The following is a 26,612-nucleotide window of genomic DNA, read 5'->3' as shown; positions in this document are numbered from 1 at the left end:
CCAAATATTGTTAATATGAATACATGATTTTATGATGATATGATATATGTATATAGAGTATATATATGATAGAGTTTTAGACCATTGGACCGAAATCCAAAAACCATATATTAATATTAAACTCAATCGAACAAATTCCAATATTTACGAGAACTGAAGCGTGGAAATTCGTTGAATTAATCCGTACATATAAATTTAAATAAATCAAAGATGATCAAACGTTCATTTGAACTTTTTTTTACAGATCGACGGGCAGAAATGTACGCGCTGCGAACTGAATAAATAAAGAATGAATACGCCAAAAATCGAGCGACCGCCGGACGAAAACACAACACTAGTGAATGAAACGGAACCGTTACGAATGGTTCTAGATTTAAACGACACATTCTTTTATCGAACGCTGAACGAAAGTAACTGTACGTTTGAAAATGGAACGTGTAGTGATGTGAGTTATAACTATTGGGCGTTGTCGTTACTAGTGTTTCCGCTATTGACGTTATTTGGAAATGTGTTGGTGATAATAAGTGTGTCTAGGGAGCGTAGTTTGCAAACTGCCACGAACTATTTTATTGTGAGTCTGGCGGTCGCCGATCTGTTGGTGGCGGTCGTCGTGATGCCGTTTGGAGTTTATTACTTGGTAAGTGTTAATTATATAAAATATTAATTAATTACATTAACAAAATGTGAGACCTTAGAAGTTAGAAGAGGTTAGTCCTCTTAAAGTACCTTTAATCCCCCAATAGAGACATTCTGGCTTGATGTATTGAATAATTTTACGCGAATAGTACGCAATACACGGCCGTCGTGAAAACTGCTCGCAGCTCGCACTGTTAATAGGGAATGCAAATCGGTTATTTTTTGTATGGAAATAACCGCGGTTTCGGTTAATAACCGATTATTTCCATACAAAAAATAACCGAAAATAACCGATTTGCATTCCCTAACTGTTAATGCTTGAGAAAGGAGACCTAGGCTCTCCGAACATGTCGCGCGAGTGACTAAAACAATTGAGTCTAAACCGTAAAATTATTTTTCTCAAAAATGGACGGCAAAGTCGACTTTGCCGTTTAAAAAATAGGTCGCGAAGCGCGTAGTTTATGGTCAGTCAAAAATTAAAAAGTTAAAAACATTGCAGTCTCGATTTTGGGACTGCAATGTTGCATACAAATTCCATTATTTGTCGAGTTCCAAACTTTTTAAAAGTTGAAATGGCCATATCAAATGAAGGCACAGGCCCATTAAACAGCCAAACAGACGATTAGTACCGCGACTATTTAGCTGTCTCAAATAGGTTGACGTATTTTCGGCAGAAAATTACACTTCTATTTTTTTATTAAAAAAATAAAAAGGCAACGTTGCTTTTGTAAAATATTCCTATTATATTTATATTTCTTGCACCATTTTTGAGAAAAGCACTATATATGACTCGGCTGGAAGGCTACTTGCTGGCTTCGGATTCAATTAAACGGACTCCCAAGGTCGTCCGTTTAAAACGAATCCTCAGCCTGCAAGTAGCTACTTCCGAGCCTCGACAATAATGTACTATTAAAAACTGGTCGTCAGTGGGAAAGAGCTCTAAAATGTATATCGACTGCAAACTAAAAACTTATAGAACTTTTTGAATAGTTTGACAAAGTAAATTCCTGTGTTTCGTCGCTGTATGTTGATTACATTACGAATTCGCCGCGTTCGCTAACTACATAGTTGACTAATTTGCATCCCTACTGAACATTTAAACACCTGAACTGGCTTGGTTGATTAAAATATATACTCGAGAGCAATTATAATATAATAATTCGTATGGAAACTTAATATGTAGTGACCTGGTTTGATTGCTCTGAGGTGTACAGCAAGATGATGTAGTGTGTACCAGTGTACCTACGAATTCAAGGAACTATGTACTGTATGTACCGCCCTAATACGTAGACAGTTGATGAGGTTGTGTTAGAATAGGTATTATTTTCTTCCTGAATTAAGGATTGCATGTGCCTAGTAGTTTTTTTCTTACTGAGTATAATACCTACAAATCATTCACACCACTCAGCCCTCTATAGTAGGGATGTTGCGGATATTCGCATCCGCGGAACATCCGCATGATTTTCAACATCCGCATCCGCATGAAATCGATGCGGAGCATCCGCATAATGCCGATGTCGACCATGTCGGTAACAGGAACGTATTAGCGGCGGCGCCGGCGGCGTAAGTGCTAGGTAATGTCGTCATTATATATAACGAAATCGTCTAGATCCCGAAAATCGGCCAAGTTACTGTTTATTAAATAAAACGCACCTATATTCTTGCTCAAATACTAAACGTTTCGTTTTTTTTAATAAAAATTGCTAAAAATGTAATATTTGACGTTTTTAAGTACCAAATCTTGACATCCGCATCCGCATCCGCGGATGTGAGACTTTAAATATCCGCATCCGCATCCGCGGATGTCAAAAAATCTGCATCCGCAACATCCCTACTCTATAGTACTGAAACTGATTTATATGCGGTCGAAAGTATACGAAGAGTTTCGTATAATCCCAAACCACCCTGGCAACGGGAACGCACTTATTTTTTGACCACCGTGTACATTTTAAGGCAGCCTGAAGGCAAAAAGAGTCACACATCATAACCTGAAAATACCGTAGAAATATTTCTTTCATCGAACATAATATACATGTTTATTTACACAGGATTTCCCCCGGGACCATATTTAGGATAAAATTGGCCTACATTGGAATATATTCAGACACCTAGGTATATAACCGTTATTCTGTGTCGCTAGTTGTCTCTGAGGTCTTGAGGTTTTCATACAAGCTTATTCGGTGCGGTGTATGTTGTTTTCTAAAACCGCTAGCTTTTTTCAGGTAAATAATTAGTTTTAAATGAGACAACAAAGTTTTTAAACTCTTGGAAAATTAGACATCTGCAAAAGTAATGGTACTTAATTGAAATACAATCAAATGACAAAAACACTCCCATGAACCTTAATTACCACCTAAAGGTGACATTAAAATGTTCAATCCCTACCTCAGCAGTAACGCTGCTGCGGTCACAATTCGAATCTGACCTTATCATACCTTATTTGGACGTTATTCCCAGTAAAACATCATACTTAACATATTTTGCATAACCGTAGCAGTTTTGTAGGCTAAAATTTACCAACTACAATAAAAACTAGAACCCTCATATCGCCGACCGCACAGTACGGTTACCATCAGTTTGTCACTGACATAAACGACGTCGAGAACGTAATTTACTTTCTATACGTCCCGTTTGCACTAATATGCGAGTGCGAGCGAGATGTATAGAAAGTAAATTACGTTCTCGACGGCGTTTATGTCAGTGACAAACTGATGGTAACCGCACAGGTATAATCATAGTTTGCTAACTTCCTAATTTGTGTTTGTACTGTACCGTAAAACGGGGTGAGTAGGTTTCGCGGGGAGAGCTGGGTTATGAATGGGGAGAGAAGGTTTGAGAGGGGGATGAGAAGGGATTTTAAGGCTACTGCTACAAACATAATGTATTCCAATTTAAAATGGAGCTATAGTAATACGCATAATAAAAAAAAATCGATCCAACAATCTTCCAAAATCACCTTTTTATGAAAACCCCTCTCACCCCAAATACGAGGCACTACGGGGTGAGGTGGGTTTTCCTCTTTATCGTCAAAGTTATGAAATGTAACTACCCAAAATAAAATAAAAACTAAAATACAAACGTCCGGAACACTTATTATATACACCATTCAGTTTTCATATGTAAAAATAAAATGTTATCGAGGTTTGAATTTCAGCTTTGACCCTACTCACCCCATTTTACGGTATATCCTAACCTTAATGATCATGCGGGTTTAAAGCATGTGCCGATTCAAATTTAACAATTCGTTATCGTTCTGAACCGGTTTCGATACGACCGTCATCATCGCCTTAGTGGTTGGCATCTCACGCACTTTCGCATTTACCTTCGCCCACACTGTTATCTGACAGTTTGTAAACCTTATTACAAAAGGCAAGGTCCACCGATGGATAGTTAAGTGTTGCTGTTTGTAGGCCAATCAGCGTTAGCGATCTTCGAGGTCGTATCAAAATAAGATCAAAACGGGTAACAAGTTTTTTATCAAGCCGTCTGCGTGCGATATTTCATATATTATATGTATGTTTCCATTATTTCTTTAATTTTGTAACATATTAGGTACAGTCACCTGCAATAATATGTTACTCTTCGAAGGCCGCAAAAATATGTGACACGCTCTTATGGCTCTACAAATAAGATCGTGTCAGATATTTTTGCGGCCTTCGTTGTGTAACATTAGTTATTTGTACAACAAGAGATCAAAGTTTGATATTTCTTCGAGTGCTTATTTTGAGTCCCGTGCAAGCGAAAGATTCTATAATAGATTCACGAGCGTAGCGAGTGAATCTAATTTAGAATCTTGAGCTTAGTAAGGGATTCAAAAGCGCACGAGATGTAAATAACTTTGATCTCGTGTAGTACACAAAATTTTTCACCCTAAGCAGTGAGAACATACCTAGAGGGACAGAGATAATAGAACCCAAGTATATCGAACTTGTATTAGACCCCGCATGTTGAAATGACATTTGACTATTAAGGTCACTTGAATGTCATTTTGCTCACTGAGTGAGACAAAATGACTCAGTGAGCAAAATCGCATTTTGCTCACTGTTTTTAAGAAGCAAAGTACCCTTGTTCGAGCTGCTGAGGTGAAAAATATTATTGCAGGTGAGTGTACTAAATCTAAAACGGACTCCTAGTTTACAGAGGTGACCACAAAGCTTAAAGCTGGGTAACACTGTGTACACAGCAAGTTTGACTGTGTAGACTTAGCTCAAAATGTAAGCTTGTGAGTTGACTGTGGCTTTTAACTACATACAGTTATTTTCAGTTTTCATTTGTCGGGATTTTATGATTCTTTTTTCAAATATCTCAAATTAAAACTCTTCAAATTATTAGAATAAAGAAGTAGATATACCTAGTAGATTGTAGATTTGTACTGTATATAGTTCTTGTGTAATTATTTTGAATAGGTAAGTAAAGAAGTAATATAGCCGTTAAAAAACCGGCCAAGTGCGAGTCGGACTCGCGCACGAAGGGTTCCGTACCATTACGCAAAAAACGGCAAAAACACACGTTTGTTGTATGGGAGCCCCACTTAAATATTTATTTAAACTTTATTGCACAAAATACAACTCAAATGTACAAATTGCGGACTTAATGCCTAAAGGCATTCTCTACCAGTCAACCATAGGGCTAAACAGAGATATAAAATAAAAATGGTGCAAGAAGAAATATTATGTTTATAGTGTTTATTTTTATTGTCTTATAGTATTTGTTGTTATAGCGGCAACAGACACCATCTGTGAAACGAACACGGAACCCCAAAAATGAAATATTGAATCCAATTGAACAATATTCATTTAACTGCTTATAAGAATTCCCCCTTACCATGACTGTACAAAATCCTACAAGTTTCCTCCATACGATTGAATAAATCAATAAAAAATCCTTTTTTGACGGAACATTGGGTCTGAATATTCCCGTCATCGTGATGCGTCTCGACAGCTTGGGGCTTGTGCACAAATCACGCGAGGTTCGATAGGGGAAGGGGGCTTCGCGAAAAAATCACGATAGATCACATTAGGGGAGGGGGGTATAAGGAACCTCACGTATATTTTTCTACAGTGAAGAAAAAAACCTACCACATGAGTAGATACTTTTTCTCGGTTTCGTTAAACATAAATCTTCACTCTGCACTTCAAAATAGCGAGTCTATTTAACGAAAATAGAAAAATAAACAAGATTTTCTATATATAATACTATTTATCTTAAAATTAGGTCGAATGGAAAAATTGCAAAAACTACACGTGAGGTTGTGTGGGTAGCCAAAAACCTCACCAAATATCACCAAGGGGGAGGGGTGGTCAAAAAGTAGCCGAAAACACCTCGCGTGATTTGTGCACAACCCCTTGCGGTGGCAGCATGGTCCTATTTTTATCGCCTGTCACTATGCCCGTCACTTTCGCACTTACCTACATACTTGTTAGAACGAGACCGGCATGGTGACAGGTGATAAAAATGCGAACGTGCTACCGCCGTTGGTTTGACTTGCTGTTGGAAAGTGTTATCGGCCATGATATTTTAGCCATCTGTTTTTTTTTTATCGTAAATGTATTCTTTTAAACCGCAAGCAATCCGTTACCGGTCATAAGATGTCTTATCGAACGCTTTACAATCACTTCTGAACCTTTAGGGCTAAAATGGTCGGCTCTTTATCATTTCTCCGTATGTCTAACAAATATGTAAGTGCGAAAGTGACGCATGGCATGTGATAAAAATACGAGTATGATACCGCTTCCGGGATTCGTACCCCACTTTGACTAAACCTTATTTAAGAGGAGGTTTACGCAAAAGTATGGATATTGCATTGTTTCTCGTTTTAATCGAGGGCAAATATAAGTGAAATTATTTACATGGAAACTAGCCTAGAACACTTTAAACACTCGCGTTTTGTACATATATTTAATTACACAAACGTCAGACTCAGTCTTTCCGTGACCACAGCTGGTGCAACTCAGCTGAAACGTCGGAATTTAAGGTAAAAATAATGAAATTATATCGCGGTAGACCCGTTTGTGTAATTAAATACCTAGCCGAGATCAAATTTGCAAATGCAGGCTCTATCCAAAACCGCACTGCAATGTTAAAATAGGCTCGACATCATCATCACGTGTAATTTTGGTAAAACTCTAGTTTTTCGTTAAACTTTTATATGCTTATCCTATAATTTTTGTATAAAACAGCTAGTGATATATACTCGAACGACTTTAGAAGCAAAATTTTAATCAGAAGTAATTTTTCAGAAATATTGAAGAAAAATGTACATTGTACCTACGTACTCTTTTTATTCCACTCAATATCTCTCCTCTCCTATCTCTCGTCACAAATTTTGTGCGACGCGCCATAACTTTTGCTCCCTTAATTACTGTTTTTTTCTGGTTTTATACCTCCTCTTAACTCAAGTATGCTGCTATGAAAATAAAAGATATCACTGCGAAGCTATGCGAGAAAACAAGTCCCTATTATCTCGCTTTTTTCCTGTAAATACAATAAGTAAGTAATAATGTCAGAAATTGCCCCTCGGAATACATTTATGCAATTTCCTTAATGCCATAAAAATATTTCTTCTTTATTATGTAGTAATTTCTTGGGTTTCTAAGATAAATTAGCTTTCTTTCTCTTTATGATTGTGCCTATTTGTTTGTTACAACGTATTTGTACGAGTGTAGTTATCTAATCTAATACCTTACCAATACTTGTTTATTTATATATAAATATATATTGAGGATCACGGAAACGGCTCTAACGATTTCGTTGAAATTTGCTATATGGGGGTTTTCAGGGGCGTTAAATCGATCTAGCTAGGTCTTATCTCTGGGAAAGCGCGTATTTTTGAGTTTTTATATGTTTTCCGAGCAAAGCTCGGTCTCCCAGATATTTACAAAGTAAACATAACTATACGAACAAAATGGCCTTAACAGGACGTGAATTCAGAACCATCAGTGCCGGGCGCCGGCCGACACTTTCTCCTGTAATTTAGTAAGCTTAATTTCTTGCATAAAGATAAAATAAGATTAAGGAAGATGCTCTTCGACACCACTCACACACCGCTAGAGACCTGGGGCTGGCTCATTCCATTCCTTGGCCAAAGTATCGGCATTCCTATTCAGTGGGGGAATGTAGCCAGCATTATAGGCATACAGGCAGCATAGGGCATTTTTTGTTAGTTTTAAGTTAGTGTTTATATTATTTATTAAGAAATTGTATATGTGTGGCATTTCTTGCATGCTGCAACTGCAAATACTTGAGTAATTACTCTGTTTCATTTCACCAATCTCTCCATCAAGTATTTAATTATCTAGTATTTTGACCCGTAAGTATTTCCCTTGCGCCCAGCACTGTAAAATGAGACACGTCAACATGACATGCTCATCATTTCGTTAAAAGCGGACTAAAGAGCGGCACTCGATATTTTCTAAAATGATCTTCATTTAATAGTATTTACACTGTAGAATGCGTCTTAGCTAACTCTGCACCAACTATGACACGATAAAGTGTGTAAATATGTCATTATACGTTCACATTTCCACACTCTGACACTGTAAAATCTATGCAGAGGAAATAGTCGGACTCTATTTTGGCGCGAGCCTGATTTATTTAGAGTAATATCACATCGGATCAAATTTGTAATTTCCTAATGGCGCCTTGCCATTTGTGGCGCTAGTTAATTTGGTACAAACAAAGAGAATTTGAAATAGAGGCGGCTTGTCAAAGTTAATTATGTAGCCACAGTAAATTCACTGCCATCTTTCGACAGAAAATTAAAACTGTTAGAACGCCATTTGACTTTTATCCTTATTCTTTCAGTGATATGTGTTAACTTCTTAAATATTAACGCCATCTACTCGACACTAGGCCAAAGGTATGGTGCAATCTTTTCGAGCGATGGCCATAACCTTGAGCTACTCTCGAGTAGATGGCGTTAATATTAATATTCAAATGGCGTCAAATGGCGTTCTAACAATTTTAATTTCCTGTCGAAAGATGGCAGTAAATGTACTGTAGCTAGTTTAGCTACATAATTTACCATGACAGTAACTCTATACACTCTATTATATTTGGTACAAACATGACTGAAATATTTGTATTAGGTTACTTGACATTGTCATTAGTAGCCCTTAAAGCAGAACAATTCGGATACTTAGGAGGAAGCCTAAAATTACAGTTTGCTTGCGTTTTAGTCATTATGGGCCTTGTAAAATTTAACACATTAAGTAAGTACCATCAGCCGTAAAGTATGTAAGTATGTAAGTATATAATTATGTATATCATCGCCTAGCACCCATAATACAAGCTTTGCTTAGTTTGGGGCTAGGTTGATCTGTGTAAGATGTCCCCTAATATTTATTTATTTTTATTTTATAATTTCTCCATGCAATTTCGCAGCTCACCGCACACACTTAAAAAGTTGTACATGGCAAGTACTAAGTGAAATGAGCAAACTTAAGATGTCTAAAGTTGCTTAAGGAAAGAAGCTGTTTTTAGGCAATGTGTCATAAACAAATTTTAGGAACATCGCAGGTAACACTTTGGTCTTGGGAGTTGCTAAAAGTCAGCACAGTAGAACCTCGATTATACGAACCTTTAATTAACCGAACGCTGCAGTTGTGCTTCAATTAAATAAGTTTTCGGCGAAAATTTCATTTTTGGTACTAGCTTTTATCGCTGACTGTACTTTTCTAACGACAGACAACTAATACTCATCGAGACAATTCTAAAAACCCCTAACACCAATTAGGTTGCGTTGTTTCATCACAGAGTTCCTATGGCCACCTCGTGTCTCCATCATCAGATCAGCTCGATGGTACCATAGTATTGCATTGTCATCCTATTTATACATGCATGCAAAATTTCAGCTCAATCGGAAACCGGGAAGTGGATCAAATTTAACTTGCAAGATTTGATTACAGACCGACAGACAGACAGACAACGGTCAGGTGAAAGTAAATAAAAGCTTGTAATAATAATAAAATGGACAACTTTTAAAAAACTAGCGAGCCGCCCCGGTTTCACACGGGTAGTAAAGCGTAAGCGAATCGAGTCACTTTTGGTGCCGCACTATCACGAAACTGACATCCTAAATTTGTATGAAAAACTAGGGCCACTTTATTTGTTTTAATCAATAGTCCTCGTAATTCTAAGTCGAAATTACCCATCAGGAGTTGTTACTTAGTTTAAAATATAAAAGTTAAATGGTAAGTAGGTACACTTTTATCTGAAAACCCCCTTGTAAGGTAACTAAGTCAATGCATTTCGTCAGCAACATTCGGCGTGTGTCGCTGACGCTAATTGGTGCTCACAGCCAAGCTCGTATCAAAACCAGATGAAACCCTTACCAAATTGTTAAGAGCGCTCTTACAAGAAAAGTCGAAATAATGCAAAATTGATGATACTAGTCGACGAAATTCAGGACTTTGCGCTCATTATTAGAAACAATGAGTACTTGTTCCAGTAAAAGCGTCTTCTTATCTTTATAAATATCGTTGTAAATATTAGAAAAAGGACTTATTAAATTAGTAATGATTTTTTTTCTGATGGTCGTTTCCGAAAAACTCCGTGAAGCACTGAATGGCGAGCTCTTATTTGGAAATGTTGAGAATTTTACTCTGCTAAACCTGGCTATTTTGTATTACTAATACCCTGTACTTTAGGCATATCAAACTATATTTTTCCTACATACCTTTGAGAAAGAGAAAATCAAAGTAAAACGAACTCGATTTTCTCTCCGAAACAAGTGTCAATTCCTACGAAAATCTACTTAATATCGAAGTCATTTTCATACTCAAGCAATCTGCAACGTTTGCTTATACTGTTGGTATACATTAGTGTTTATGAAATTCTACTATAATTTTTTGGCAATTTTTTGAAAACTACTCTATATTACCGATGACGCGCGCTGCGCCAGCTCAGTGCCGCGGCAGAGCTTGTAGAGGCAGGACGTGTGTCGGTCGGCTCCGCACATTTTCAACGGCGACGACGAGGTTTTTTATCATTGTGTGCGGCGGGCGCCGTGTAAAACGCTATACTGTGTGCGTGTAAACCGCAACGAGAGACTTTGATCCTAGCACTGTTTTTATAGTATTATAATTTATAATGGTACAGTTTAATAAACTACCGGACAGGATTAAAAATATTTGAAACGACCTGACATTCTATATGTATTTATTTGACTCAAGATAGTACTCAGGGTCTGATGATGGAGCCGGAAGGTGGTCACCGGTACCAATCAACCATGCAACTAAACCACTTCGTGTTTAGGCTCGTTTTATTCATCTCAACAAGATCTTTGACACAAGATAGTACTCAGGGTCTGATGATGGAGCCGGAAGGTGGTCACCGGTACCAATCAACCATGCAACTAAACCACTTCGTGTTTGGGCTCGTTTGATTCGGCTCAACAAGATCTTTGACTTAAGATAGTACTCAGGGTCTGATGATGGAGCCGGAAGGTGGTCACCAGTACCAATCAACAATGCAACTAAACCACTTCGTGTTTAGGCTCGTTTTATTCGTCTCAACAAGATCTTTGACTTAAGATAGTACTCAGGGTCTGATGATGGAGCCGGAAGGTGGTCACCGGTACCAATCAACCATGCCACTAAACCACTTCGTGTTTAGGCTCGTTTTATTCGTTTCTATAAGATCTTTGACACAAGATAGTACTCAGGGTCTGATGTTGGAGCCGGAAGGTGGTCACCGGTACCAATCAACCATGCAACTAAACCACTTCGTGTTTAGGCTCGTTTGATTCGTCTCAACAAGACCTTAGACACAAGATAGTACTCAGGATCTGATGATGGAGCTGGAAGGTGGCCACGGGTACCAGTCTACCATGTAACTGAACCACTTCGTGTTTGGGCTCGTTTGATTTGTCGCAACAAGATCTTTGACACAAGGTAGTACTGAGGGTCTGATGATGGATCCGGAAGGTGGTGACCGGTACCAATCAACCATGCAACTAAACCACTTCGTGTTTGGCTTCGTTCGATTCGTCGCAACAAAATCTTTGACACAAGTTAGTACTCAGGGTCTGATGATGGAGCTGGACTGTGGCCACGGGTACCAGTCTACCATGTAACTGAACCACTTCGTGTTTGGGCTCGTTTGATTTGTCGCAACAAGATCTTTGACACAAGGTAGTACTGAGGGTCTGATGATGGATCCGGAAGGTGGTCACCGGTACCAATCAACCATGCAACTAAACCACTTCGTGTTTGGCTTCGTTCGATTCGTCGCAACAAGATCTTTGACACAAGTTAGTACTCAGGGTCTGATGATGGAGCTGGACTGTGGCCAGGGTTGGGCAGTATTTCAATTACATGTATTTGAAATACGTATTTGAAATACATTTTTGTATTTTGTATTTGTATTTCAAATACTACCTGGAAAAGTATTTTGTATTTGGTATTTCAAATACTGCACTCACATGTATTTTGTATTTTGTATTTCAAATACTTCAAGCATCAAAATACATTTTACAAAATACATTTTATTAAATTCTATAACCCTAAAATGGAACGTTTATTTAAATATAATGTACGACTTGTACGAGGCCAAATACAATGCGCAGCTATTCTGCGCGGAACTTTTCGTCAACAGCCAGGGTATAGGGTCATTGGAGTAGTTTCCGTCCATGCTCTAGTTTTAGACCACTTGACGGATAAGCAAATAATATATTTCATTTTTAATTTACTACTTGCGAAATATAATTTTGATATGTAGACAGATATATATATTGTTTCGACATTAAAGATTGAAATCAGTCCAAATTTGTGCAGCAATGTAGGTTTATATTCAAATTTCGTCAAGACGAAAACTAGAGCTGGACGAAAACTAGCGCAATGACCCTATAAGTTTTTAGGAAAGGATATTCGTTAAAAAAACTAAATGATTAAACAAAAAAAATTGAAAGGTATTTTGTATTTGAAATACATTATTTTAAACACTGTAATTTGTATTTTGTATTTCAAATACCCGTCACCAAAGTAATTTGTATTTGGTATTTCAAATACTTTTAAAAATGTATTTTGTAATTTGTATTTGAAATACGTGGAAGCCAGTATTTTGCCCAACCCTGACTGTGGCCACGGGTACCAGTCTACCATGTAACTGAACCACTTCGTGTTTGGGCTCGTTTGATTCCTCGCAATAAGATGTTTGAGACAAGATACTACTCAGGGTCTGATGATGGAGCTGATGATGATTGACAGGTACCCGTCGCCACCTTCGCGCTCCATCATCAGACCCTGAGTACTACCTTGTGTCAAAGATCTTGTTGAGATGAATAAAACGTGCCTAAACACGAAATGGTTTAGTTGCATGGTTGATTGGTACCGGTGACCACCTTCCGGCTCCAACATCAGACCCTGAGTACTATCTTGTGTCAAAGATCTTGTTGAAACGAATAAAACGAGCCTAAACACGAAGTGGTTTAGTTGCATGGTTGATTGGTACCGGTGACCACCTTCCAGCTCCATCATCAGACTCTGAGTATCACCTAGTGTCAAAGATCTTGTTGAGACGAATCAAACGATCCTAAACACGATGTGGTTTAGTTGCATGGTTGATTGGTAATGGTACCTTCCAGCTCCATCATCAGACCCTGAGTACTGTCTTGTCTCAAAGATCTTGTTGAGACGAATCAAACGAGCCCAAACACGAAGTTGTTTAGTTACATGATAGACTGGTACCCGTGGCCACCTTCCAGCTCCATCATCAGACCCTGTGTATCTTCAGTGTCAAAGATCTTGTTGAGACGAATCAAACGAGCCTAATCATGTTACTACATGGTTGATTGGTATCCGTGACCACCTTAATCATCATCAGATCCTCAGTACCAGTTCGTTTTTAAACCCTCGTTGATACAAACTTTACAACCTATAGGTACCAAATGCAATGACGAAACATGTAAATAAGCGAGTAGGTACCTATAATTTCTTTCGAGTAATATACCTTCATAAGTACGAGTATGGGGCTATTCATAAATTACGTCGTTTCAAATGGGAGGAGTGGGGGGGGGGGGGGTCTGGACATCGGATGATGGTAACATGACGTAGGAGGAAACAGATTCATCCGAAGCTTGATTTTTGGATGATTTTTGGGGGAGGGGGGGGGTCAAAAATCGTCAAAAATAGATGACGTAATTTATGAACAGCCCCTATGTACATTTGCACTGCATTTAGTATTTTCGTACTTACCAAATAACAGTTTTAGAACTTTAAAAGTTAAGTACAGTTAGTGTTGTTATGGTTGATTTCAATATGCTTCGCGAAGGATCAAGAATGTTTAATCCATCATTGTAGTGCGAGTGTGGTAGAAGGGATCGGCGTACTGAGCTCGCACGGCCTGCCGCAGCGCGTAAAATACCTAAACTCGCTCAACGCCGAAATGTAATAGCGCTCTTAAAACATATTAATTCATAAAACTTTACGGGCCTGATTTAATTAAATTACGTTACCCCTTTCTTACAAATACATAAGTCAAAATGACACATAAACATTCATAGCTGATTCAGGCCAGGAACGCGTGTATGAATAACACCAAAGAACTTTACAGGAACTTCTCACGTCAGTCAACTTTTAAAGGGCAGGAAATGGTGTTTTTACCTTAAACATTAAACTTTGCTCACTTATGCTTATCTTGAGAGTGACATGTGACAGGCTGTAATGGGTCTTAAATGTTAAGTATTCTAAGTACATTAATTTTTGGAAGCTTCTTACAAAAGTTTTTGGTAGGTGTAGGTAATTTCACATAAATATTACTTTATGCGTAACATTACCTAGATCAGTTACCTTTACTTTAAGAGGGCTAAAATAAGTAGGTAGTAGAAATGGTCTTTTATCATATCAACTCGCAAAATGGTTGAGATGTATAGGTACGTAACGAGTTGTTATCGAAGTTTTATTACGATACCATCACTTTTACAATTGTTACTCATCTCACAGCGACTACATTTATATCTAAAACTTACTTCGGAGAACCATACCTCAGTTACTTTGGCAAATTTAGTACGTCAGCTACATCCAAATTGCTCCAAGCACTCCGTAACACCCAAGATGTTAACCCAACTGATGTGTAAGCAAAGTCAACTAACTACACGGCTAAACTCACAAACTAACTTGTATACCTACCTATAGATACTCTAGATAGTATAGGTACCTATTTAGTATACAGAGAGTAGTGAGAGAGTGTATTGACGACCGGTCTGGCCTAGTGGGTAGTGACCCTGCCTATGAAGCCGATGGTCCCGGGTTCGAATCCTGGTAAGGGCATTTATTTGTATGATGATACAGATATTTGTTCCTGAGTCATGGTTGTTTTCTATGTATTTAAGTATTTATATATTATATATATCGTTGTCTGAGTACCCACAACACAAGCTTTCTTGAGCTTACCGTGGGGCTTAGTCAATTTGTGTAAAAATTTAATGTCCTTAATATTTATTTATTTATTTATTATACAGGTTCCTACCGATATAGGTCCATACTTAATTTTTATCAAGTTTACCACGAGAACTATTTTTTACAAGCTTTTTATTAACTTTGCAATGTATCTATGTAATGTAAGTCATTTACCAACTTCCAATGAAGCTGAAAATTTGCATACATATGTAAGTCGGGTGACAATGCAATATTATGGTAACATCGAGCTGATCTGATGATGGAGACACGAGGTGGGCATAGGAACTCTGTGATAAAACAACGCAACCTAATTCTGTTTGGGGTTTTTAGAATTGTTAGTTGCCTGTGGAAAGAAAAGTACAGTCAGCGATAAAAGCTTGCACAAGAAATGAATGTTTTGCCAAAAACTTATATCTATTATGTATTTCCTAATAACATATCGTATTAACGCCACCGAGACGTAATAGCTGTCATACTTACTTATAGTGAGGTCTGGTGATTGTTAGTCGACTTATAAGTTAAATGCTCTTTCCAGCGGGTATGTGACTTGTCTCACAAACAAACTTCAACTACTTAACTCTTCACGCTTACTTGCCCTTTGCACACAAACTTATCCAACTTGCCATGCAAGTAGCTTTAAACACAGACGCTGCATTTCAATTTTCTTGCTGCAATGTTAAAGAAATACAAGCTTTATTAGAATGTATTGCGACATCATTTTGAATGGCAGATTGTTAAGATATACAACGTTCTTGTCTTGCAGCTTAGTCTGGTTATTAGTTTTTCCGTCTTTCGTATTCAAATGTTTTACGCAGTTTCGGATTTAATAAATGTCAAACGAGGCGACGTTGTGTCACTGCTACATCAAAATTAAATCTTTGTGCCTATAAACTGGGATGGTAATATGTAGGTAATTAATTTTATAACATAATCTAATATAACATAATATACCTAACATATTCTAACAAATAGAAAATAAGCATATATCAACATCTACATCTTATAAAACAAAGTCCCCCGCCGCGTCTATCTGTTTGTGTGTTTGTTCGCGATTAACTCAAAAACTACTGAACGGATTTTCATGCGGTTTTCACCTATCAATAGAATGATTCTTGGGGAAGGTTTAAGTGTATAATTTAACCCGTGCGAAGCCGAGGCGGGTCGCTAGCCATAATAATCTGTGATCCCTGCCTCCTGGCCTGGTGGGTCGCGAAGCCCAAAAGGGGACTTGCAAAGTGTCATACGGCTCGATTCGGAAAATGAATTAGATTTCTACTAGACTTCAACAAGTTACGATACGGATAATTTAAAGATATTTGTAAGATAGATATGTCAAATTTGACGTATCCGCGATTCTGGAAGTCCTCTTGAACGATTTCGACAAGTTATGACTTAGATATCCAAGTCACATCTAGTCGATATCTAATGTAGATCTAGTTGATCTCTAAATCGTCTCAAGATCTTGTGATTATCTCGAAATCCGACTAGGCCTGATAGTCCATAAACCAGTAAAAATTCATAATGAATGGGCAGCAGCTGATTTTCACGAGGCTTGACTATACTTTACTATTTATGGCTTGGAAAAAAATGTCCAACGGATTTGTTGCCTGGCCCGGGACCTATAAATAAGTATCTACCTAAAAAAAACTATTCAGCTTAAATAAGCAGGTTGTTGCAAAAAAATCTTATGATAAGTTTGACAGGTGGTTGCGTCATAAAACTATACTGTTCTTAAAGTACCTACATTCTTCGTTATGTCAATACAAACTATCTGTTTTGCCCGAAGATTCACTGGTAGAGAATGCCCTAACTAAAGCATAAAGTACCTACGCCTTTTATACGATGTGTTTTCTTTGTGCAATACAGATTAAATAATTTAAATTTTTAACAAGCATAAACGTCAGGGAACGGTGCTATTAAGCTTAGAACAAATTGAAAAGTGGAAAAATTACTGTCTTGGGGTGGACTTGAACCAACCACCCATTTACTTGATCCATTTGCCACTTTTAAATTCATTCTAAGCTTAAAAATTAAATAAATAAAAGAAGCCTTCTTATATAAATGAAATTAAAAAAAAGTCCGGTCCACGTGCCCAATTTACTGCGGAGGTCATATTACTTGACTTCATCGCCGGTAACCCTATTAGGCGGTTATTCGAATTTCGAATGTCACTTACCCAGAATAGCTCCCTCGTGGCTCGATCGGAAAACGATCCTATATACATTTCTATGTAAAGTTTACGATGAACTAGCTGATAACGGTTGATTATAAGAATTAGAATAATAAAGACTAGAAGTAGAGTAGAGTAGGTGCGTGCAAGCGTGATCAGTTTTGCGCATCTCTACTACGCAGTTTTGCGCATCTCTACTACGCAGTAGAGATGCGCAAAACGCTTCACTGAGTTGAAAAGATTGATTCATATCTTTCGCTCGCGGTGATATGTAGGAGACCGAGGTGAGTTTTGACAGAGGAGAGTTGTGACATTGTCGATTTTTTGGAATCTAATAACTGTTAGCGAGCTCGCAACAGTGTGCGTTTGTTAGCTTGTAACAAACGCGCGCTATTGCGACCTTGTTTTTAGTTAATTGATTCCAAAAAATCAACGATGTCACAAATCACCTCGGTCTCCCTATCACTCATTTCGCTCATTTCGTTCATTTCGCTCAGTGGGTCTCCAGTCGCCAGTCGCGCAATGTCGTGGCAGAGCCGTAAAAGTTTGAAATATATAGCAGTTTAGGCGAGAAAAACTGTTTTTTCATGCCAGGCAATGCTTAATTGGCACAGATGGCTGGGAACAGCCACTGGGTAGAAAGCGGCGCACACCTCTCGATACCCCTGAGTAGAGAAGCGCAAAACGCTTCACAGAGTTGAAAATATTGATTCATATATTTCGCTCGCGGTGATATGTATCACTCATTTCGCTCATTTGGTTCATTTCGCTCAGTGGATCTGTAAGCTATATTGTTCACGAGTGAGTAGAGAGAGATGTCAATCAATCAGATGACATAAGTGCAACCAAGATGGCGAATCACGCGATACGATCCCGCCATGTTTTCCCGACACCCTCCGAATTCTTCCGAACCGCTCCGAAACCTATTCGCATCGTCTCATTCGCTCGTCATGCTCGGCCGGCTCATTCGAATCATGAGTGGGAAAGAGCGAGCAAGGAACACTGAGATAGATGAGTTACTGATCGAAATGTATGTTGTGGGTATGAATAAAGAAATTATCTATCTATCTAAATGAGCGAGTTGAATCTGCACTGAGTTGAAGAGTGAGTGAGTACAGTCAAATGACACAGTTCATTTAAATCACTCACTCGCGAACGACGCATGCCTATTGCGGAGAGCTGCAGCCTGCAGCCTGCGTCGATCCACCAACGGGTGTTTCTGTTGATGACCCTCGTCATGTCGGGCAATTTACGACTTAAGATACGCGAGTGAACCGTTTTACATTTAATACTAATGTCTGTGTCTCACAGAAGTTTTGTTATTGAAATTGGTAATATTTGCGAAAAAGTTCCAGCGGTAAAACCTTTAGCTCTATTTGCTCGGTTCTTAGAATCTCACTGAAGCTTAAACGCTTACTTTTAAGTAGTTTACAAGGAGCTCAATCTTAAGAAAGCCTTTCGAACGCTCATAAACCTCGACGTTTATGTAAACTCAAAAGTCTTTCAGCACAACACTATTAGATGTCGATAAATTATAAAAGGTCTTAAGCGTCATGCATCGCTTATTCACATGAACTTTTTAGTTCCCAATCTGGATTTGTTATTCTTCATCGCTTACAAAACAGTCCCTATACATATACTCTCTAGCTGACCATCAATAAATAAGTACATAAACCCCTGACTAATATTATAAAAAAAAATCACAGATTTCGTGCCTCACACGACTATCGAGCACATTGGAAATGAATCTACGGAATTCGAAAAAATATTGTCGCTGAGCGACGAGAAAGTCTGGATAAGGAAAAAGTTACAAAATAAAACTACAACGTTGAATGATAATTATTTTATTCTTAGATTAACATAAGTATCCTGGACATAACGCATGTGAACAAACAAATTGCAAAATTTCCACACGCGTATCGAAGTTTGAATAATTGTCGCCGTGGCGCATAAGTATAGGTATATATTTCATTTTTCGATTAATAAGCAGGATATATTAATGTTCAAAGTACAAGAAAATTATTACACGGCAAATCCGTAGTCAACTCGAGAAGTGGTAGCCACATCGCCGTTATCGTCACTCGAGTCTTGATCGGCAGCGGCCCATTTGCTGCAAGATATGAAATTTTCTTGACAGCAGTTTGACGCGACGAGAGATGACCATAACAGCGTTTGTCTATGTTGCACCAAACCTGAGTTCCAATAGGTACTACCAGGGTTCAGCATCAGCTATCTTCGGTAATGCTCTACCATGTGATCATCATGACGAATCGGATGTCCAAAACAGCGCGTGCCTATGTTGCACCAAACCTGAGTTCCGCTAGGTACAACCAGGGTTCAGCATCAGCTCTATCTTGGGTACTACTCTCCTAAGTGCTCATCAAGACGAGTCGGATGACCAAAATAGCGTGTGCCTATGTTGCAACAAACCTGAGTTCCTTTAGGTACAGCCAGGGTTCAGCATCAGCTCTATCTTGGGTACTACTCTCCTAAGTGCTCATCGAGACGAGTCCGATGACCAAAACAGCGTGTGCTTATGTTGTATTAAACCCGAGCTCCACTAGGTACTGCCAGGGTTCAGCATCAGCTATCTGCTAGCAGCCGCCAGCAACATGCTGAGGTGAGACCATTTCGTGGCACTTTCTCTTTTTTATGTTTCTCTGTATAAGTTTTTATTTTGTTTGTGCTCACGAATAAAATTATTTCTATTTCTATTTCTATTTCTATTTCTATCTCTACCTCTACCTCTACCTCTACCTCTACCTCTACCTCTATCTCTATTTCTATTTTCACCACCACAAGAATGCATAGATTGTCGAATAGTGAACACGTTATCTACGCCCGTCTCAAACAGGAGAGATAGAGTTAGACTAAGAAAAATCTGCAGCGATTTTGATAGCCCACGCAGTGCAAGTGTTATTCTGCCGTCATAATCCCGATAATTCACAACAAATACCGATAACGAACTCTGCGAAACATGAAGTCATAAATGTCATGTGAAAAATGTCGTTCTAACTTTTTGACTATTTTAAGGTTAGGCTACAGGGCAAACCCTTAACCCGATCGTCTTTGTTTTAGGCTCAAATTCTAGCTGACTAAATTGTCCAGAGCCGTTTTTCTCAAATTTTTGATATCATTCTTCGTTTCCAAATTATCGAGCACCAAAATCAAAAAAATCGGAAAAAATTGAATTTTATTTTCACTATTTCGACCATAACTTTTTTCGCTTTTGACTTTCTCGAATAATTATTTTTGCACCTTACAGCTCTCGTGATTATGCGTCTTTTGAGCCTTTTTTAAATATCATATCTTCACAACTTTCCGGGATATAAGGGGATCGCACTTTTTCGTGAAATCGGACCCTATACTGGAGCGAACGAAAAGACATTTCCAATGTCAAAATAACTCTGTCTATCTATCTGTTATTATATTACCTCTTGTATAGTCTAGTCCGCTAGCTGGTGCGGGTGCACGAAGCGGAGCGGGCGCTCCCACGCGGGTGCCATTGTAGGTAAAAACCATCGCACGCGCCCGTGCCATGATGCCATACTATAGTTACGCAGCGTACTACGGGCGAACAAAACGCGAACGCGCAGCGAAGCGATGCGGCGCGGGGTGAATCAATCCATTGATACCTATAGAAGTGTCCTACGTGGGCGATCTCGTTGCGAACGCGAACGCCTTGGGCCCGCCGCGCCGCGCAGCGAGTTGTTCGCTTACAAACGTAAGACGCAGCGTTGCTCATACTATTTTTCGTTCGCTCACCCGCTCCGTGCAACCGAGCCAGATATCGGACGCCCTTATACTGGTTCCTTTGATACGTTCACTCACCCGCTCCGTGCAACCGTGCTAGCTAGCGGACGCCCTTATACATACTGGTTCCCTTGATACAAAAGCTCTTACAACGATGGAATTGGATGGAATTTCGATGTTGCAAGTCTTGGTTGTTAGTGAATTCTAAAAGGATTTAAATCTCGTAATAAACTTAGTTACATAGGATGTTTTGAAAGTTAAGTGTTTCCTATTTAGTTACTTTGTTGGCTTCCTGCAACGTGCCAATAAGTGAACACAGGCTTGTCATGAGCAGTGAATAGCTTAGTTAATGTAACGGAAAACTTATTTCCCTTACTACCGTAAACTGGGGTTACTTTGATTCGCGGGGTAAAATTGAGGGTTCTGAGCAATAGGGAGTTGACTTTTGAACCCGAGCTTAAGAAATTTCAGATGTGGTGTGGAACCTTACACCGATACCTGTCAAAAAATGACAATATGGCGGACGAATGTTTGAAATGTCACCGTACCGTACCTATTTAAGAATTATTTCGCTGTAAATTTGGTTTTTTCTACGCAAGTGTGATGAAAAACATTCTGTGTAACTCCGGGGGTAAGAATAGACTGCAACTCAGGCCTTTAATTAATATATACCCTATACCCTCAATACATTCGTCTCCAATATTCCACTTACCTCCGTTAAATCGTTGCACAATGTACTATACTTAACACTTCGGCTGCGGTAATTAAGTAGTTAACATCGCAATTAAGCATATATTGTGCATTCGGCATGATGTGTATGTGTATTTTGTATTCGGCATGATGTGATTGATGTGTACTTGCACCGGGCCGAGTACACATCATGCTGAAGTAAACGTGTTCAATATCATATATTATTATTTATAATAAAAAGTTTTTTTTATTTGTTATTCAAGTAGGTTGAATTTCAAACAATCTTTCAATTCGTCTATCAAGTTCCGACAAGCTTAAAACAAACATAAAAATCGGTACCGTAAACTCAGGTAACTAGTCCTTAAGTACAACTAAACTATGGTCCAGGTCTTAACGTTGATTCTTAACGAGCCTTGATTCTTAGATACACTAATGCTCTCTTTCTATATTATACTCAACATAATTTGAAAAATACTTATACATATTTTACCGGAACTTGAATTTGGACCATAGTTGAAAGTTGTGGCCTAAAGTTACCTGATTTTACGGTACCTAGCTATATTATGCCTGTGGCCTGTAACACGAGCAAAAAATTAAACTGTAGCCTGTACTCCTCATACTGACCAACTGTTCAGCAACTTTTTAAAATAACTTGTGATTTGATTTTTAATACACTTTAAAGTTTATTCTAAGACGCAATGTATTGCGAATTTTGTTATGTTTAAGGCGTAACAAGCAACGTCAATCACAATGATATGGCGTAGCGATGGCGTCCATTGAAGATAATATTTATTTTGTATGCAAAATAGGGACTCTAAATACTTCATAATTTTTAAAGGTTGTTGAACAAAAGTGTCACCGTTTGAGGAGTACAATCTATGTTTTAATTATTTGCTCGTGTTACAGGCCACACCCGGTATAGGTACCTAAATATAACACGAAGTAAAAACAAATAAGTAAGAATTAAGAAGTAGCCAAGAGCAAAAAGCTCGTAATAAATGAGGTCTCACTTGGGCTTTCAGGGCCGCTTTGTGCCGTTACTGCGATATCTTTTGTGCGGGTCTCCAAGGAAAACATCGCGGGCACGAATGGCTGTGTGGTTTACTGCTTTTTGGCGAGCGGGTGAGGAATTATGGCCGAGTGAGTAGCGTTTGGGAGTTATCTATACTTACTTAAAATGCCGAGTTTGAAAATAGCTAGTTAGAGCTAGTTTTAGGGTTCCGTACCCACGTAAAAACGAGACTCTATTACTAAGACTCCACTGTCCGTCTGTCCATCCGTCTGTCTGTCACCAGGCTGTAACTCATGAACCGTGATAGCCAGACAGTTGAAATTTTCACACATAATGTATTTCTGCCACTATAACAACAAAAAACCTAAAAACAGAATAAAATAAATATTTAAGTGGGGCTCCCATACAACAAATGATTATTTGCCGTTTTTTTCCGTAATGGTACCCTTCGTGCGCGAGTCCAACTGGAACTTGGCAGGTTTTTTGAACTTTTATAGCAAAATTATAAAGGATGACTCACGTTAGACCGGGCAGTGTCCGGGCCGGAGCTTCCGGCGCTTACTTTTCTATGACACGACAGGCGATCACGTGATGCTTTCCATAGAAAACGATGTGCCGGAAGCTCCGGGTCGGACACGGCCCGGTCTAACGTGAGTCATGTTCTGCTTCCGGGACTTTTCTAAACCTACTCCGTCTTAAAAGAGAGCTAACGCACAATCACACAGAAACTAGATTATTTAGACATATATTATTTGCAAGGGCAGACTACAAACTAAAAAGCGCTGGCGGCCTTAGCGGTAAGAGCGTGGGACTTTCAATCCGGAGGTCGCGGGTTCAAACCCCGACTCGTACTTACCAGAGTTTTTCGGAACTTATGTACGAAAATATCGTTTGATGAAGACTTTCGCTTTTCGGTGAAGGAAAACATCGTAAGGAAACCGGACTAATCCCAATAAGGCCTAGTTTCCCCTCTCGGTTGGAAGGTAAGATGACAGTCGCTTTCGTAAAAACTAGTGCCTACGTCAAATCATGGGATTAGTTGTCAAGCGGACCCCAGGCTCCCATGGGCCGTGGCAAAATGCCGGGATAACGCGAGGAAGAAGAAGAAGATTTGCAAGGGCAGACTACAACCAAAAGCTTACTCAATTTAAGTTTGCTCCATATAATAAAATATACGTATTTATTTTCTTTTAATAGTATGTCGTTTTCGGTACTCTCGGTACCTACACTTTGTTTTATTAGAAAGTTGAATATATTGACAAGATAAGTTTTATTTACAATCTACACAAGTGTAGGTAAAAAATATATTATTATATTCATCACACGCTTTTGCACTCAATTTCCTATCCAATTTCAAACGTGATGTCAAAAATACTCTCGTTAAATGTGATATTGTATTGTATAAGGCATATCCTGAGGTGGAACTGAGATTTGTAAAATCTGTTATTCTTTTATCTGTTATTACTTGATTATTGAAATCAAGTACCATCACGCTCCGCGATTGTTTGATTTAGGGTGCTAACGAAATTGGTTGTTCAATACTTACGCTATAGAATTTCCAATTTAACAAGAACCCCAAATGGCATAACTATCCCGTGTAGTGTGGTGACTGTACATCTTATACCTTTGAACGAGCAATTCTTGTATAAGTATTTATTTATTTATTTATATATATATATATATATTTCGGGGATCTCGGAAATAGCTCTAACGATTTCGTTGAAATTTGCTATATAGGGGTTTTCGGGGCCAAAAAATCGATCTTGGTAGGTTTTATCTCTGGAAAAACGCGCATTTTTGAGTTTTTTTAATGTTTTCCGAGCAAAGCTCGGTCTCCCAGATATTAAATATTATTAGGTAGGTACACAAACAATAATAACATATCAATTTTCAATTTTTTTTTCTTCGTAATACCCGGAAGTAACGGAAGTACGAAACTACAAAACTTCCCTAAACCCTGGACCCGTAATAAACGTAAAAGTAATTTTATAGCACAAAATAAACAATTTACGAGCACATTGATCAAAGAGGGCCGAAAGGGGCGGGATTCGACATTACAAATCTTATGACGTAACCGCGGTATCTCAAAATATGTGATAAATCCCTAAAATAAATAACTATTCAATTTACAATATAACACTTTTAACTCTCGCGTTTTGTACACATATTTAATTACACAAACGACCGACAAATCGCAATTTAAGGTAAATACAATGAAATTATATCGCGGTAGACCCGTTTTTTGTGTAATTAAATATTAAATTTACATTTTTAACCGACTTCAAGATACCAAAAGGAGGAGGTTTCAATTCGGTTGTATGTTTTTTTTTGTTTTTGTTAGTTACCTACTCCACTACGTCATTTCTGGACCGATTTTAAAATTGTAAGTATGTATACACATACAGATTGGTCCCGTTTTTGTCAAAACCCAGTTCTAATGATGGGATCCATGAGTATTCGAGGGAACTCCTCAAATCGTAAAGGCGTACTTATAATATAGTGATTTTTGAAATTTCATTAGAAAATCAAACATATACATTAAAACCAGTGACATACGTCGGTAGCAAACAAGCATACGGCCCGCCTGATGGTAAGCAGTTTCCTTAGCCTATGGACGCCTGCAACTCCAGAGGTGTTGCCGACCCCAACACTCCGCACCCTCGTTGAACTCTGTACATGTCACTAGTTTCCAACAAAACAAGTCGAATTTTCCCCAATTTTCTCGTTTCCCAATACATTTGATGATGTTTGTCTAACATTTTACATCGCTATAATTTACGTGATTTGAATGTAACATGAGTTCTTAGTCAATTTTTAGGGCGTACTACGTAGGCGAACAACACGCGAACGCGAAGCGAAGCGATGCGGCGCGGGGTGAATCAATCCTTTGATACCTATAGAAGTGTCCTACGTGGGCGATCTCGTTGCGAACGCGAACACCTTGGGCCCGCCGCGCCGCGTTCGCGAGTTGTTCGCTTAAGTAAAACGCAGCCTAAGACTCCGCTGTCCGTCTGTCACCAGGCTGTAACTCATGAACCGTGATAGCTAGGCAGTTAACACTGGATTATGCAACGTCGTGCTGGCTAATCCTGAGTCAGAGCAAGCAAAATTACTGTATAAGACTTTTAAATTCTCGGGGCAGAGGTGTACGGTTGGAGCCGGTAAAGGTTTATTTGACGTCCATAAGCGCATTGTAATATGCCTACTTGAATAAACTATTTTTTATCTTTTATCTTTATCTTATCTTTAATTGTGTATTAACTAAGTATAATAATAATTGTCTTGTACCTAATGCTACTGTATTTTCGCGAACGTATGGAGCGCCATTATCGCTCAGCGACTAAGCTCCTAAAAGTATGAATAAAATAAAAAATAGCTAGCCAATTGAAATTTTCACAGATGATGTATTTAATTTCTGATGTCGCTATAACAACAAATAAGGTAAATGTACTAGTGCTCGTCACGGTCCCAGTACATGTAATCTTAAAACTTGTCAATGTCAATAGAGGTAACAGCAGGGTGTCATCTATTGTGCATTAGCATGTCGAGCACTAGTACGTTTACCTTATTTAAACAACGTAAAATTAATATTTAAGTGGGGCTCCCATACAACAAACGTGATTTTTTTGAGTAATGGTAAGGAACCCTTTGTGCGCGAGTCCGACTCGCACTTGGCCTGTTTTTGGGATTCCGTACCCGCAAGTCAAAAAGCCTATTACTAAACCTCCGCTATTCGTGTGTCTGTCTAATATGTCAGAGGCTGTAGATATAGGAACAGTAGAGACAAAGAATATGTATGGATAAATACGAGTAGAGAGCTCTCTCCATAGTCAGTTTTAACTCACTTAAAACTTATTCAATTCAATTCAAATAATTTATTTCGGAAACATATGTCCATAGTTGTTAGTAACAAAAAATAACTTAGAGCTAGCGTTAGTACAATTAATACACACAT

At 38.5% G+C, this 26,612-nt stretch overlaps 1 protein-coding gene across 1 annotated transcript in view; it reads left to right on the top strand.

Moving 5' to 3' along the window:
* The first annotated feature begins 239 nt into the window (after nucleotides 1-239).
* The window catches only part of LOC134797082 (dopamine D2-like receptor), a 65,039-nt gene continuing 38,666 nt past the window's right edge, over nucleotides 240-26,612 (top strand). Inside the window, exon 1 of the mRNA XM_063769306.1 lies at nucleotides 240-637. Within this exon, the coding sequence (XP_063625376.1) occupies nucleotides 290-637 (348 nt within the window). The 5' untranslated portion in view covers nucleotides 240-289. The remainder of the gene's footprint in view (nucleotides 638-26,612) is intronic.

This window comes from Cydia splendana, chromosome 14, assembly GCF_910591565.1.
Source record: "Cydia splendana chromosome 14, ilCydSple1.2, whole genome shotgun sequence".
Classification (NCBI taxonomy): domain Eukaryota; kingdom Metazoa; phylum Arthropoda; class Insecta; order Lepidoptera; family Tortricidae; genus Cydia; species Cydia splendana.
Note: the sequence above shows the minus strand (reverse complement) of the source record. Positions and strands in the feature narration are given on the sequence as shown.